Consider the following 16411-nt stretch of genomic DNA (forward strand, 5'->3'; position numbering starts at 1 on the left):
TGTAAAGATTCTAAACTAACACGAGTCTCATATGTGTCCAGTTTAAGGGTATTACACAGAAAAACACCATAATAACATGAATCAAATATGTACTTTATTCATTTACATTAAATGTCATAATGTACATCATTCTGATTGGAGCTAAGGGCATACACTGTCTAACAGCAAAGTGATCAAGAGAGTGGTGCTTACCTCTTTGGAAGTCCCAAACATTAGTCATGAGCATTAAGAAGAGAAATCCATGCTTTCTCAAGTAAAAACTATGCTCCTCATGTGAAATGATTCATTGGCAACCCATTGAATTTAAGTGTGCATATGCTTTCAAAACTCCTCAAACAATTGAATGTTAATTCATCACATACACATAAAGAAATTGTGAGAGGAAATACACATGTAAAATTCAATATATTTCCATTTCCTTCCTTGTTTTAGCATTCATTCCCCTACAAACTTACCCCATCTTCACATTCATCTTCTCTCTTCCTCACTTGAATTAAATTAAGGGATAGGGATATGGAACATGCAATTTGTTGACAGTCTTGTACACTTCCTCACATCCAAATTGAATTTTATCTCCCAACAAAACATATAATTCCACTATCCAAACATGAATAACACAAGAGCATGCAAGAGGCTTATTCCCTAAGGAAAATTTCCTAATTCAAGAAAGCAACATAAATACACCAAGCAAAATTCTTAATCCAAAGTCATATAGATCAAAACTTGAGAAAGAAAGAAGAAATCCATTCAATTGATACAAGTAGGTTGATTATGCAGGAAAAAAAAAGAAACTCATATGCCAAAAGTGGGGCAAGAGACACACAATTATTATCAACAAAATAACACAAGAAGCATTGCATGCAATAATCAAAACAAGAAGCATGGAAAACAAACTTATTTCCAATAAGAGAGGAAAAACCCACTGTGTTCCCCATGTGGGCCCCACCCATGGTCCAAGAACTCCCTAGTGGAGTCACCACTGTCCATGAGTGTTGGAAAATGGCTCACTTGGGGCTGATTTAGAGTTTCCACCCATTAGTTATGGAATTGGAGGTGATGGGCCCTCCGAGAATGATTTTCAAAAATATGTTGGTCCAATGATGATTCCAAAGCCCAAGGCATTGGCTAAACTAGTTTGTGTAAGACTTGGAAGGGAGAGGGAAGGGATTAGGCATCCCTCTCCCAGGTCCAATAGGTAGGGCCCACATGATGTCCCAAATAAGCATTTAAGCATAATCACAAAAACACAATTATTTAATTGACTAAGAGCATGATGAGGCAAACAAACAAAGTACAAAGCAACACAAAGGATTCCCCCTAATTATATTTTTATTTATTTTGTTCATTTTATATTTTTTACTTTTAATCACTTTTAGTTATTATTATTAGTTTTTATTTACTATTTTTTATATATTTTTTAAATTGATTTTATCATTTACTTGTTTTACTTTCTTATGGAACCACACTTAATTCTTAACTATTTTGTTGAATTATTTTTGTTATTATTTCTTTTATATGTTTTTCTCCCCTTTTACTTTTTATCCTTTTTTATATTTTTATGCTTGTCTTTTCTTTTTTGTTTTACATTTTTTTATTTATTTACTTTTTAATTTATATTATCATTTCTTACAATGTCCTATTCTCCCCTTTGCTTGATTTACTTATGATTTGATATTTTTTTGTATGAATGGTTTAATTTGCCCTTTTTCGACTAATCATCCCTTTCTACCCATTCCCTATCACCACTCTTTAATTCTCTTTTCTCCTTTTCTATTTTTTTATTTGCTTTTTATTTCTTATTTTGGACTATTACAACCAACTCCATATCGATAGTCTTCATTAGGCAACAGAATAACTAGTAGGTTCGGGATCTCTCATCAAAATTTAGTGGTGCTAAATCTAGTAGGTTTCCTTAGTTCAAATAAACCTATTCAACTGATGGATGTAACCACAAAGAACTAAACCATTCGCCAGCATATAGAATACAATAAAAAGAAAAAAAAATTATATTCAAATTGACCTTAAGGCTGAGTTTGGAAATGATGCAAATGGAGTGTAAATCTCGGTTCAGGGTAAATTTGCACTCTGGTTCACTTTTGCCTGTGTTTGGCAACATTACATTTATGCATTGACAAATGATAGACCAATGCATATTTACATTGACAATAAGATGAAAAGTACATCAATAAAAAAGAAGTAAATTTGTATTTGAGTGGAATTTTGATAAAAAAAGCATATGCTTTATTGGAATTCATGTTTGCATCAATTACAACTAAAAGTCTATTTGTTAAGAAGGTAAATTAGTTAGTGAAAAACTAACCCAATTTTGCAATTTATATGAACCACTTTACACTCTACAAATTTGCATTCACACTTATTTGCATCGTTTCCAAATGCAGCGTAAACAAAACGAGTATGACAAATCAATGTAAGGAAACAATTAAGCAAAAAAAAAAAAAAAAAACACATGCAATGGGACCTGTAACTCACGAGCTTCCTCATTCTAACAAGATTTCATGTTTAAAGAGAAGAAAAATAAGAATAGAATTAGATCGGCAATTCTGTTATTAGCAATATTAGTAGAGGATAATGATAACTAGAAGATAAAGCAGTCAATTTCCTCTCTAAATCACAACCGACATGTTGGCTTCTCCAAGTCCAATGTAGGGATTCCATTATTATCTCTAGTATTCAAATACAGAGGTTGTAGTAACAAATTTGGCATCAACTAGAGCTTACAGAGGACAGCTTTAATGGGGCGCGATCTGATGACTCTCACGTGTTAGATGACTCGGATGCCGAAGTGGATGCTTGCCTTGTCGGTGGCCAATCTAGGGCTAGTCGAGCTGTGCTGTTTTGCAAGAGAAAGAGTTAGAGTGTCTGGTTTGTTTGTACCCGAGGTGGGCACTCTAATGCTTAAGTCAGCAAAGAGTTCTTAGAATTCTTGAGGACTTAGAGAGTGTGAGAGCTTAATCATGAGTACCTCTTTAGGTAGAAATGAGCCCTTTATATAGGTGTGGTGCTTAGAGACATTCTCGTAACGGTCCTCGAGTCCTCATAGAGTCATTTCTATTAAGTTGGGAGAGTAATGATGCCAGTTACATAATCTATACAAGGGGTTGAGGTTTGTCCGATTAACTCTAATGCGTGCGGTGCTGGTAGGTCGGCCTAACAGTCGACTCATTAATGCTTCAGAGATCCCGAACTGGTAACAGATTTATGTGACAAGTCAGCGAGCATGCCTCATAGCTTTCCAGTGGTATTTCTCATAGCTCAGCCAGTTCAGAAGTAGGTCACTCCTAGCTCAGAGTCCTATTAGTTTGGCTGAGCCAAGGTATTCTAGATCGGCCTGTACAAGGTGCTATAAGCCAACTTGTCGAGGTGATTTGCTTACTCAGTGCTGAGGTGTCACTTAGATGCCACGCGTTGTGATGTCATTCGGAGGACCAAATTACCCTTCATCGAGCACCAAAGAGCTTCATGGCCATCCCCAACAACTGACTGCGGGGTAGATAAAATACAGATAAAAATAAGAGAGAGAATTACAACCTTACAGGTGAGGAGGAGACTTACTTAAATCATATTTTGGCCCGAAATGGAGCTCTGCAATAGGGGAATTGAGATTGTGTACTTCCTAGCCTCACTCTATGGATTGCAATGATGAGTAGCAATATCAACCAAGTGTTTGGTGAGAAAAATAGTTTGTTGGGTGTATGTCTTGCCTGAGGTCAATGGAAGAACATATACAATTGATGGTCCATTGTCGAGTTTCCACTTTGCTGGTGAAGAAGACTGAGGACAAGGAGGGGGCATTGAAAGCTTTGGAGGCTGAGATGAGATTTCCACTAGGTTCGATCAAGAGAACAAGGAAGCTTCAATTGGGATTATGATTTTGAAGTAAATTGTTGTAGCTGGAAGTATGCACCCAGTTTATTGATTTCGTAAAAAATGAGATGAAGACGATGTCAAAGGGTGACTGACGGCGTTGTTTCTACTCCACCGACTGAGGAAACTTTTATCATTGCCGAGAGGATTCTCCCTTGGATGGAAATCAGAGATGGAGAAACTGATGCAGATAGATAGGGACAAGAAGAGGAAGATAGAAAAAGAAAGAGGAATAGAAAGGAAGAGAAGGGATTTCAATCCAAATCACTGTGTGAGAGTGCCGCTGCTAGTTCACTTAGAGGTGTAAATTGGGTCGTGTCACCTACAGCCTGGTACGACGCAGCCCGACTTTGAATCAGCCTGACACAATGGTCCAGACCGTGCTAGGCTTGGGGTTTGAAGTCCACAAGCCATCACAGCATGACACAACTGTGTGTGCCATGCCACCCGTGGCCCATGGGCTAGCACGACCCAGCTCACGGCATGGCCTACGGGCCCATAGTGGGCTACGCTCGGCCCGTCCAAGAACTAGCCGTAAGGGAACCCCCTCTACAAGAACTAGCTGTAGGAGAACCCCCTCTCCAATGGAAAGTTTCAACTTTTTTTGGGCGGGTTTATAGAAATACCCCCCAACAACTATAAACTATACGGGGGTATTTATGTATTTTGGTTATGGGGGAAGAAAAAATGACACACATGGCCCCCAACAGCTATATATCAACTAGTTTAGGGGGGCATTTTGGGTAACATGATAAATAACTATACAATGACCAAAATACCCCTTCCAACAACTAAAAAAGGCAAGTTTTTAGGGTATTTTGGGCAATTGAATTATTTTCAATTCCTATAAATAGCTCTATCCTCTGCCATTCTGAATAACACTAATTCAACAATTCTCTTAATCTCTTCTCTAGTTCTCATACTCTCTAAAGTTTCAATCTCCCAATCTCTCAAATTCTCAATTTCTCATACATTCTCTGAACTTTGATTGACTAATTCTCCAATTCTCAACATTATTGAAGTTTGAATAAGAAGAAGAGTTTATTAGTCAGGTTTGGATGCTATTGATATTAATGGAACTTCCACCCCTAGTATTGATACTAGGGGAAAGAAAAAGAGGGCCTCTAAGTTGATTAACCCGGTTTGGAAAATATTTAAAGTAGAAGAGATTAAGGGAAAGAGAAAAAGAGTTGTTTGACAAAAATGTAGGAAAGACTTTAGCTATTGTAGCAAGGGTGGCACTGGCCATTTGGGCAAACATTTGCTCACCCATGAGAAAGAAGAAGAAGAAGAAGAAGAAGAAGAAGAAGAAGAAGAAGAAGAAGAGGAAGAAGGGAGAGAAACAATACAAACACAAATTGGGAGGAGAGTTTTGGTACATTTAAATGTTCTTAAGAAAAAATGGGGCAAGAATTGGAAATACATTATACATGCTAAACAACCATTATTGTTAACTGAAGATGCTAAACTTGAAAAATGGTTACATAATTCTATAAATCCACAATTTAAAAGGTGTCTAGGATTACTATTAGATCGGATGCTTTAAAATTTTTTTATTCATATAAACAAAATTTAATTTATATGTTATCAAATCTTAAATCTAAAGTTGCAATTACTTCTAATGTTTAGACTTCTAAATTTAACATAAGTTATATTTGTGTTACTAGTCAATTTATTGATGAAAATTGACTTTCAAATAAAAGAATTTTAAGTTTTACTAGGCTTGAATAGTCACATATTGGCCCAATTATTGCTGCAAGCATTTTAAATACTTTACATGCTTATGGAATTGAGAATAAATTATTTTCTATTAGTTTTGATAATGGTAGTAATAATAATTCAGCAATAAATATTTTAAAATCTCAATTAAAACCATGCTTAAACGGTAAATTATTTCATATCAGATGTGCATGTCACATCTTAAATTTTTGTATTCAAGATACTTTAAATATTATTTCTACTCATATTTCTAAAATTAGAAATTGTATTATATATATTATAAGTTCTGGAGCAAGAAAATAAGAATTTAAATGTTTATGTCAAAACTATGGTTTAAAATATAAACATTTTATATTAGATGTTAAACATAGATGGAACTCTACCAATGCTATGTTACAAAGTTGTATTTCTCACAAATAAATTCTTAGTGAATTTTATAATGCAAAAATGCCTAATGATATTATATTTGAGGAAGACTGGAAAATAGCAATTTATATAAGAGATTTTTTAAAACATTTTTATGATGCAACTAATGAATTATCGGGTATTTATTATCCAACTAGTTGTAATTTACCTTATCAATTAATGGTGATTAGTGATTGTTTTGCAAGATATTGAAATAATCCATAATTTAAAAGTATTGTTGAAATAATAGAAAATAAATTTAAAAAATATTGGGAGAACATTTCTCCTATTTATTGCTTAACTACAATATTAGATCCTAGGATTTGGAAAGATGGTTTAGATATTTTACTTGAAACATATTATGAAAATATGAATATTGAAATTGGAAATAAAAAAGAAGAAATTAATAGTTTATTATTTGAAAAGTACAATTTATATGAATCTGAAGTAATAGGAAATAATGTACTTTATGAATCAATTACGTACTTTATTCATTTACAATAAATGTCAAAATGTACATCAATCTGATTGGAGCTAAGGGCATACACTATCTAACAACTCCCACTTGCACTTAGGTCCAATCAGGTACAAACCGGAGTCCCATACTCTAAAGGGATGAGATATCCATCTTATGGATGCCCAAATCCTATAGGAAGGTTAGGCAAAATTTCAAAAATTTCTTTTCTCCCATTCAGGAATCGTATTCCCAATTTAGAAAATTACATTTTCAATGTTCGTTCTCTTAACCAAACTGAACCAAATTTGAAACCAATATTAGAGAGAGGTATACTTGATATGGAATCCATGCAAAAATGCTCCTCCCAACGCAGGTGTTCATGCCGAAAGAGTGTACCAAATCCTCCCTCCACTGAAGATGTTACAACTTAGGATGAGGCATGATCAGTAGATAGTTCTTCACCAAGAATCTCTAATTCTTCAGCAAGAATCAAATGGGGTAGTGAGCATAGCTTCAGAATTGTTTCTCCTAGCAAGAAACAATATCAAGATCTAAACTTGATCAGTTCCAAGAAATGGAGATCAAACAGGGTAGGGTGGCAAGAGCAGAGAGAGAACTAAAGAGAAAAATAGTCAAACTGTGTTGTATTGTTATGTGTTTTTCAGATCAGCCCTACTCTTTATACATAGCCTTAAAGAGATGATCTCCTAATCTGATTAGGAATTTATTGATCCAAATCTTTATTTGGATCTAAACTCTTTAAGTGATAAGGATAATCTCTTATCTTATCTGCAGATTAAGATCAGCTACTCCTAATCAAATTAGAAGTTCCCTAATCCAAATCTCTATTTGGATCTGCACTCTTTAAGTGGATAAGAATTATCCTCTTATCCTTATCTACTGATTCATACCCAGATTCGCCCCTATTTTATTAATCCAATTAATCCACTTTGAAATGGGCATTAGGTCCATTAAGCTTTCAGGCTCACTTCCTTTCAACATTGGCTAGCTTGGCTCTCTTTGTATGGCATGGAACCCTATCATTGATCTACACATTAGCCACATGGGTTCAGCCCTGAGTCCATCATCATGGGCTCTTAATAGGCCCAACATTTACACTAAATGGTCCTTGGGTCTAGCCATCTTATGAAGGCTGAAGGACTATGGGCAGATGCATGATTAGCCCATCAAGTATAACCCTCAATGGTCTTACACTTAACTTTTCATCTCTTAATGATCAAACATTGCCCGACAAGAGAGGACCTCTCCCTCGACTACAAGGTACAGTACTACACTCTCTACTCACATGGATCCTAGGAATTAAAACCTTTTTGCAAACAATTTGTGAAAACATAATATATAAGTATATCTCTATATAAATATATTTTGAAAAACCAAATTTCAAACACATTTAAAATCCATTGTCGGCAATTTAGGTTTCCATCAGAGAGAGTGCATTTCCCCGATCATTCACTTTGTACGACTAAGGGGCTGATCCTGTTACTATGATCACCCACTTAGGTGAATTCTCGGATAACCCCAAGATACCCAGATTTAATTCAGGATTTTAGATAGGTAGTATTTTATTTCAGTTCAAAAAAAAAAAAAAAACTCAACTCTCTTGTAATCAATTGAAACAATATTTTGGGAAAAGTCTTGTGGACCTAGTAATGAGGTACAATTAAGAAGTACACGACCTATCTGAAGCCATTTTCTGTTAAGCTAGATCTAAATTTAGGTTTAAGTAAATAGGGTAAATATTTTACCATTGCTACAATTGGCTCCTTAATTGTCAAAGTTAATAATCTAATTGCTCTAAGTTTCACATCTGTAACTATATCTTAATGAGAGTTCAACTTTAGTATGCCCCTTTGAACCTCAGTTGTCACCAAAATTACTTATTTGTAGGGGTGAGTGCATTTTATGCTCCGTCTCACCCTTTTCTTCTTCTTTTAGTGTGAGTGCATTTTATGCTCCATCTCACACTCTTCTTTTTCTCTTTTTTTTTTTTGGTGTGAGTGCATTTTATGCTCCATCTCACACTGGTCACATGCTTGAGGTAGATAACAAGACTCGTGTTTTGAGCTGTTAGTTTTACTATTCATCTCAAAATAGCGGAGTCAATTTGGGTTGAATCTCATGTATCAGTAATTCAGATGTGCACTAGCTTCCTTGACCATTAACAGTGAAATCAAGTGCTTTCATACACATGAAAGGTAGTTAAGGCTAGTTATGCTGAAAGACATATTCATCTCCCCCTTTTTTTTCTCATGCATATACTAAGTTGGGTCATTTGCAAGAATAAAAACTTAGCAAATACATTGGTCTCCCTCAACTCATTATATTCCTTCTTAAAAATCACCTAATAAATAGCAATGAACTTGGGGGGTTCTAGTTTGCTTGGATATGTCATTGCCTGCAAATGTGTGTTGGGGTGAATGAGGTGCATGGCTTCAGCCCCCAAATTCTAGTTCTCAGGCTCACTCCCCTACACTTAAGATGAACATTGTCCTCAATGTTCGTAGTGTTAGGGAATCACACTTGCTAGAGCAAACTGAAGAAAAGAAAAGGATGAACAGTGTCCTTAAAGAATTGGAATTTTGAGAAAGAGATCTTTATTTTACTAACTAATATTCTAAAAAGATAAATGACAAAAAGATGCCTTAACCTGTTCATGAGCAAGCATAGAAGATCATTGGTTATCAGGATAAACAATGGATGGAGGGGGTACAGTACCGCCCACTAAATATGGTTTCAGGCGCTGACCATTTACTTTAAATGTGCCTTGAACCGGGTGGGTGATTTCTATAGCCCCATGGGGAAAAAACTGTAAAATGGTAAAGGGTCCAGACCACCTGGATCTCACCTTACCTGGGAACAAGCGGAGACGGGAATTATATAACAATACCTGCTGGCCTACATAAAAGTCCCGTCTCAGCAAGTTCTTATCATGCCAACTTTTGATTCTTTCTTTATAAACTTTGGCATTCTCATAGGCGGCAAGTCTGAATTCCTCTAATTCATTCAATTGCAACCACCTTTTAGCCCCGGTGGCCTGAATGTCAAAATTTAAGAATTTAAGAGCCCAATAGGCCTTGTGTTCTAATTCAACTGGTAAATGGCATGCTTTACCAAAGACCAATCTGTACTGGGACATGCCAATGGGTGTTTTAAATGCAGTTCTATATGCCCACAAATCTAATTTGATGGACCAATCTTTTCTGGCAGATGCTACGGTCTTTTCCAGAGTAATTTTGAGTTCCCTGTTAGCCAACTCCACTTGGCCACTAGTTTGAGGGTGATAAGGGGTAGCTAATTTATGTGTAATTCCATATTTCTGCATTAACCTCTCAAATTGGCTATTGCAGAAGTGAGTTCCCCTATCACTAATTATAGCTCGCGGAGTGCCAAATCGGGAGAATAGCTTCTTTAGGAAGTGTACCACCCTCCTTGAGTCATTTGTGGGCAAAGCCATGGCTTCTACTCATTTAGATACATAATCAACTGCAACAAGGATGTACTTATTCCCAAAAGAATTCGGGAAAGGTCCCATGAAATCTATACCCCAAACATCAAAGATTTCACAGATCAAAATATTAGAAAGGGGCAATTCATTCCGTCAGAAAATGTTTCCCAATCTCTGGCATTTGTCACATGTGGACACGTACCTATGGGCATCTTTGAATAGTGTGGGCCAATAAAAACCTGATTGCAAAACCTTGGCTGCAGTGCGACTAGCTCCAAAATGACCTCCTGCTTCTTTATCATGGCAAAAATGGAGTACTGACTCCATCTCCTCCTCGGGGACACATCTCCTTATGATCTGATCTGCACACAATTTAAACAAAAAGGGTTCCTCCCATAGATAGTATTTTACATCATAAAGGAATTTCTTTTTCTGTTGATATGAAAGGTTAAGAGGGAGGACTTGTGCAGCTAGATAATTAGCAAAATCAGCATACCAAGGATATGAGTATTCCTGTATTGAGTATAGCTTTTCATCTGGAAATTCTTCTTGAATGTTGCTTGTTATCTCCTCTTTTGAGCTTACCTTGTCCAACCAGGAGAGATGATCAGCAGCTAGGTTTACAGCACCCTTCATGTCTCTAATCTCAATGTCAAACTCTTGCAATAAAAGGATCCACCTGATCAGTCTTGGTTTTGAATTTTTCTTGGTAAGCAAGTGCCTTAATGCCGAGTGATCTGTGTATACAACAACTTTGGACAATATCAGATATGAATGAAACTTGTCAAGTGCAAATATTACTGCTAGCAGCTCCTTTTCTGTGGTGGTGTAATTGAGTTGGGGTCCATTCAAGGTTCTTCTAGCATAGTAAATTGAATGAAAATGTTTGTTCATTCTTTGTCCTAAAACAGCTCCTATAGCAGAATCACTCGCATCACACATTAATTCAAATGGGAGGGTCCAATCGGGTGCTACCATGATAGGTGCATGGATTAATTTGTCTTTCAAGATGTTGAAAGCATGAAGGCATTCATTTGAAAATTCAAAAGTCACTTCTTTCTGAAGCAAGGTAGATAATGGCTTGACAATTTTTGATAAATCCCTAACAAACCTCCTATAGAATCCGACAGGTCCTAAGAAACTTCTCAAAGAACGGACAGATGTTAGGGGTGGCAATTTTTCAATTGCCTCCACCTTGGCCTTGTCGACTTCTATACCTCTTTGAGAGATTTTGTGTCCAAGCACTATGCCTTCTTGCACCATAAAATGACATTTCTCCCAATTCAACACAAGATGTGTTTCTTCGCATCTAGTAAGCACCTGTTCCAAATATTCAAACATGCATCAGACGAAGAGCCAAAAACTGAAAAATCATCTATAAAGATCTCAATAAATTTTTCAACCATATCAGAAAATATAGACATCATGCATCGCTGAAAGGTTGTTGGGGCATTGCATAACCCAAAGGGCATCCTTCAGTATGCAAAGGTACCATATGGGCAAGTAAAAGTGGTATTTTCTTGGTCTTCTGGTGCAATTGGTATCTGGTTATACCCTGAATATCCATCCAAGAAATAATAATACTCATGCCCGGCTAGCCTCTCTAACATTTGGTCTATAAATGGGAGAGGGAAATGGTCCTTCTAGGTGGCTTCATTTAATTTTCTATAATCAATACACACATGCCATCCGGTGACAGTTCTAGTAGGGATGAGTTCATTTTTCTCATTTGGAACAACATTCATACCCCCTTTCTTAGGCACAACTTGCACAGGGCTTACCCAAGAACTATCAGAAATAGGATAAATGATCCCGGCATCTAACAGCTTAATTATTTCAGCCTTTACCACTTCTTTCATGTTGGGGTTCAGACGCCTTTGAGACTGAATGGAAGGCTTGCTGTCCTCTTCCATCAAAATTCTGTGAGTGCAGATTGATGGATTAATGCCTTTGATATCCTCTACCTTCTAAGCTATAGCATTTTTGTGTTCCCGCAACACTCTTAATAATTTTTCTCTTTGTAAGGGATTCAGTGCTGCGGAAATTATTACGGGGAGATCTGATGGTTCCTCAAGGAAAGCATACTCTAAATGGGAAGGTAATTGCTTCAGTTCAAGGGTGGGGGGTTCTTGGGGTGATGGCTTACCTGATGGTCCAGGCAATTTGCTTAAGTTTTCTAACTTGAGAAACCCCTTTCCCTTCAATTGAGGCTTATCATTTAGGTATGCTATCATGAGGTTTATTTCTTCATTTTCTCCTTTTTCAAGTTCTCCCTGCTGGAGGCAGAGTTCAAGAGGATCAGCTAATCTGCTTACTTGGAAGCATTCATCAATTGTCAAATCAATGGCATCAATCATAAAACAAGAATCATCACTAGAGGGTGCATGTTTCATAGCATCAGACATTTTAAAAATTATCTCCTCATCTTGTATCCTAAGGCTGAGTTGTCCTTGTTGGACATCAATCATTGCTTTCTTGGTAGCCAGAAAAGGTCTCCCTAGGATAAGCGAGACCTCCACATCTTCTTGCATGTCTAACACAATGAAATCAACTGGAAAAATGAATTTGTCAACTTTAACTAACACATCTTCTATGATCCCCCTAGGATGTCTAATGAATCTATCAACCAATTGTAATGCCACTCTAGTAGGTTGGGGTTCATTCAACCCCAATTTCTTAAAGATCGAATATGGCATTAAATTGATGCTAGCTCCCAGGTCACATAAAGATTTTTCAATTTTTAAACTGCCTATGGTACAAGGAATAGTGAAACTCCCTAGATCTTTAAGTTTCTGAGGCAGCTTGTTCAGAAGGATAGCAGAACATTCCTCATTTAAAGCAACTATAGCCACATCTCCCAGTTTCCTTTTGTTTGCCAATAATTCCTTCAAAAACCTTGCATAGTGTGGCATCTGGGCTAAAGCATCAGCAAAAGGAATATTAATATGTAAACTTTTAAATATTTCAAGAAACCTACCAAATTCCTTCTCCATTTTTTGTTGCTTCAGCCTGTTAAGGAATGGAACTTGTGGCTACTAGTGCATCCCTTGTTGTGCTTCAGGTTGTTCCTTCTTTTGTTGTCCAGTCCCAATGCTTGTTTCTGCATTGGGATAAACCCAATTCTTCTTTTCTACCTCGGGCAACTCTTTTCCTTTCCTTAATGTAATAGCTTGTGAAGGGATGAGAGATCCATCCTATGGACGCCCAAAGATTGCGGAATAAGGGGCGAATTTCAAAAATTTTATCTCTCCCTTCAACTGGGAATCGTATTCCCCATTTAGAAAATCATATTTTCAAGGATCAATCTTGAACCATAAACTGAACCACATCTGAACCAAAAGGAGTGGGAGAGGATTATACCTGATACGGAGAAATACTATCTCCCAATGGAGGTGTTCACGCCCAAGGAAGGATCCAAAATCTGCTCCCACTAAAGATGGCGCAGTGCAGGGTGGAGCAGAATCAACAACGTTCTTCAAAAGAACTTGATCCTTCGTAAGGATCAACTGGACGACTTGAGTACAGCTCCAACCAATCTTTTCCCTAAAAGATTGAAATCAAGATCCAATCTTGATTGCTCCCAAGAACTAGAGATCGAACTGAAGGAAAGGCAAAAGCAGGAAGGTGGCGGCAGGAGAGAATTCACAGTATGCAGGAAATCTCTCAATCTCTCTTTCTTTAAGAGAAGAATGCTGTTGATGATGTAAAAGGCTGCCGCCCCCATCCCCTTTTATAATCTCAAAGGGATCAGATCCTAATCAGATTAGGAGCTGCTAATCCAAATCATATTTGGGTTAGAAGTCCCTTAGTGATAAGGGATAATCCTTATCTTATCTGCAAATCAGATCAGCTGTCTCCTAATCTAATTAGGAGGTTTCCAGATCTAAATCTTATTTAGATCTTGGACTCTCTGAGTGGATAGGGTCTAAGCCCAATCCTTTTAGCTGACCCACTTCAGAATTTTCCCCCTTTAAATGACTGATCAAATCAGCCCAGTTCGAAATGGGCTTAAGGCCCATTAAGGTTATGTACTCAAAAAACCTTCCAAATTGCTGCCCAGTTGGGCTTCCTTGTATGGCGTGGGACCCAAGCATTGATCTACACATCAGCCACATGGGTTCAGCCCAGCCTTTGTTACAAGGCCTGGCCGAATGCACTGCTGAAGACAGTGTACCCCCTGAAACCCATCAAATGAGCTCTATGGGCCCAACACTTACACTAAGTGGTCCCTGGGCCAAGCCACCTTGTAACACCCAGGGACTGTGGGCAGATGCAAGATTAGCCCATCAGGCATTATCCTCAATGGTCTTACACTTAACCTCTCAGCCCATAATGATCATACACTGCCCGACAAGAGAGGACCTCTCCCTCGGCTGCAAGGAACAGTGTTGCACTCTCCACTTATATGGATCCCGGGAATTAAAACCTTCTTGCAAACAATTTAGAAACCATACATATATACTTTTATATCTTATATAAAATATATTTTGCAAAACAAATCTCAACGGTTGAAATCGGCTGCCGGCAGTCTTGGTTTCCATCAGTGAGAGTGCATCCCCGATCATTACCTTTGTCCGACAAAGGGGCTGATCCTGTCACTATGATCACCCACTCAGATGAATTCTCGGACTGTCCCAACATACCCAGGTTTTGAACCCCGCTAAGGATCTCACTGATTGGTACATCAAAGACAGCCCAATCCGACACCTAGTGTAGTATCATAATCGAGTCTAGGGGTCGGGTGTAACTTTCCAGTTTTGCCCATCAATCTCCAAGCTCCAGGGCAATACTGGAAATCTGGTCTAGTTCAAAGATTCAATTAATCCTACACTGTATGTGCCTAGGGTCTCACCCTGGCAGCTGAGACAGGCCACCCCAACCGACTTGGTGGCACCACAGTGTCAGCCTTGTCAGGATAGGTCTCCCCAGACCGACCCACTGGCTGTGAACATTCTAAACTAACACGAGTCTCATTAAGTGTCCAGTTTAAGGGTATTACACAGAAACATACCAAGGGAACATGAATCAAATATGTATCTTTATTCATTTACAATAAACTCATAAAATACATCATTCTGATTGAAGCTAAGGGCATACAAAACTGTCTAACAGCTCCCACTTGCACTTAGGTCCAATCAGGTACTAGCCGGAGTCCCATGCTTTCCACGTGTTTCTCAAACACTTTCTGTGATAGTGGCTTTGTCAATGGGTCTGCTACATTTTCCACTGACGCTACGTTCTGAATCAGGACGTCCCCTCTACCAACAATCTCCCGCAGTACGTGGTACTTCCTCTCGATGTGCTTTGACTTCGGGTGGGCTCGTGGCTCCTTAGCCTGAGCAATGGCTCCATTGTTGTCACACAACAATGGGATGGGTGATGTACTGGACGGAACAACTCCTAACTCGTGAATGAACTTCTTCATGCACACAGCTTCTTTGGCAGCCTCACTTGCGGCAATGTATTCGGCCTCGGTCGTGGAGTCTGCAGTGGACCCCTGTTTGCTACTTTTCCAGCAAACAGCACACGATCCTATCGTGAAAACATATCCAGATGTAGACTTTCTATCATCTGGGTCTGACTGGAAATCGGCATCTGTAAACCCCTGGATCTGTAGGGAGCTACCGTCGAACACCAGACAAAATTCTTTTCACAGCAGTCCAATGCTCCTGCCCTGGGTTGGCCTGAAATCTGCTTACTACACTCACTACCTGAGCTATGTCAGGACGAGTGCACAGCATGGCATACATGATGCTCCCTACGGCTGAGGCATAAGGAATGTCTTTCATGCCATCAATCTCCTCAGAAGTCTTGGGAGACATCTTCTTGGAGAGAGTGACTCCGTGCCTGAAAGGAACAATTCCTTTCTTGGAGTTTTCCATGCTGTATCTTTTGACTATTTTGTCAATGTAAGCAGATTGGGATAATCCTATTATCCGCTTCGATCTATCTCTATAGAGTCGAAGACCCAGTATATAGGAGGCTTCTCCAAGATCTTTCATGGAGAATTGCTGCGAAAGCCATACTTTCACCGTAGTTAACATTCCTACATCATTCCCAATGAGTAGAATGTCATCTACATATAGGACCAAGAAGGTAACCTTATCCCCACTGTACTTCCTGTAGACACAGGGTTCATCCGGATTCTGCTCGAAGTCAAACGATTTGATAGCAGAGTTAAAACGGATGTTCCAACTTCTAGAAGCTTGCATAAGCCCATAAATGGATCTGTTAAGTTTACATACCATGTTTTCTTGACCTGCAGCAATGAAGCCTTGCGGCTGCTGCATATAGATATCTTCAGTAAGATCTCCATTCAGGAATGCAGTTTTGACATCCATCTGCCAAATCTCATAATCATGGTATGCTGCTACAGTTAGCAGGATCCTAATGGATTTAAGCATGGCCACAGGCGAAAAGGTTTCCTCATAATCGATGCCCTCTTTCTGAGTGTACCCTTTCGCCACCAGACGAGCCTT

General features: G+C 38.3%; 1 protein-coding gene across 1 annotated transcript in view; it reads right to left on the minus strand.

Moving 5' to 3' along the window:
* Positions 1-12463, minus strand: part of LOC148800694 (uncharacterized) — a 30376-nt gene extending 17913 nt beyond the window's left edge. Inside the window, exons 1-5 of the mRNA XM_088903826.1 lie at positions 12018-12463; positions 11714-11852; positions 10172-11252; positions 9963-10024; positions 9375-9521 (exon numbers count right to left, since the gene is read on the minus strand). Of these exons, the coding sequence (XP_088759952.1) occupies positions 9375-9521; positions 9963-10024; positions 10172-11252; positions 11714-11852; positions 12018-12463 (1875 nt within the window). The remainder of the gene's footprint in view (positions 1-9374; positions 9522-9962; positions 10025-10171; positions 11253-11713; positions 11853-12017) is intronic.
* Between the last annotated feature and the right edge of the window lie 3948 nt (positions 12464-16411).

This window comes from Nelumbo nucifera, chromosome 4 (genome assembly GCF_055504915.1).
Source record: "Nelumbo nucifera cultivar China Antique chromosome 4, China Antique-T2T, whole genome shotgun sequence".
Taxonomy (NCBI): Eukaryota; Viridiplantae; Streptophyta; class Magnoliopsida; order Proteales; family Nelumbonaceae; genus Nelumbo; species Nelumbo nucifera.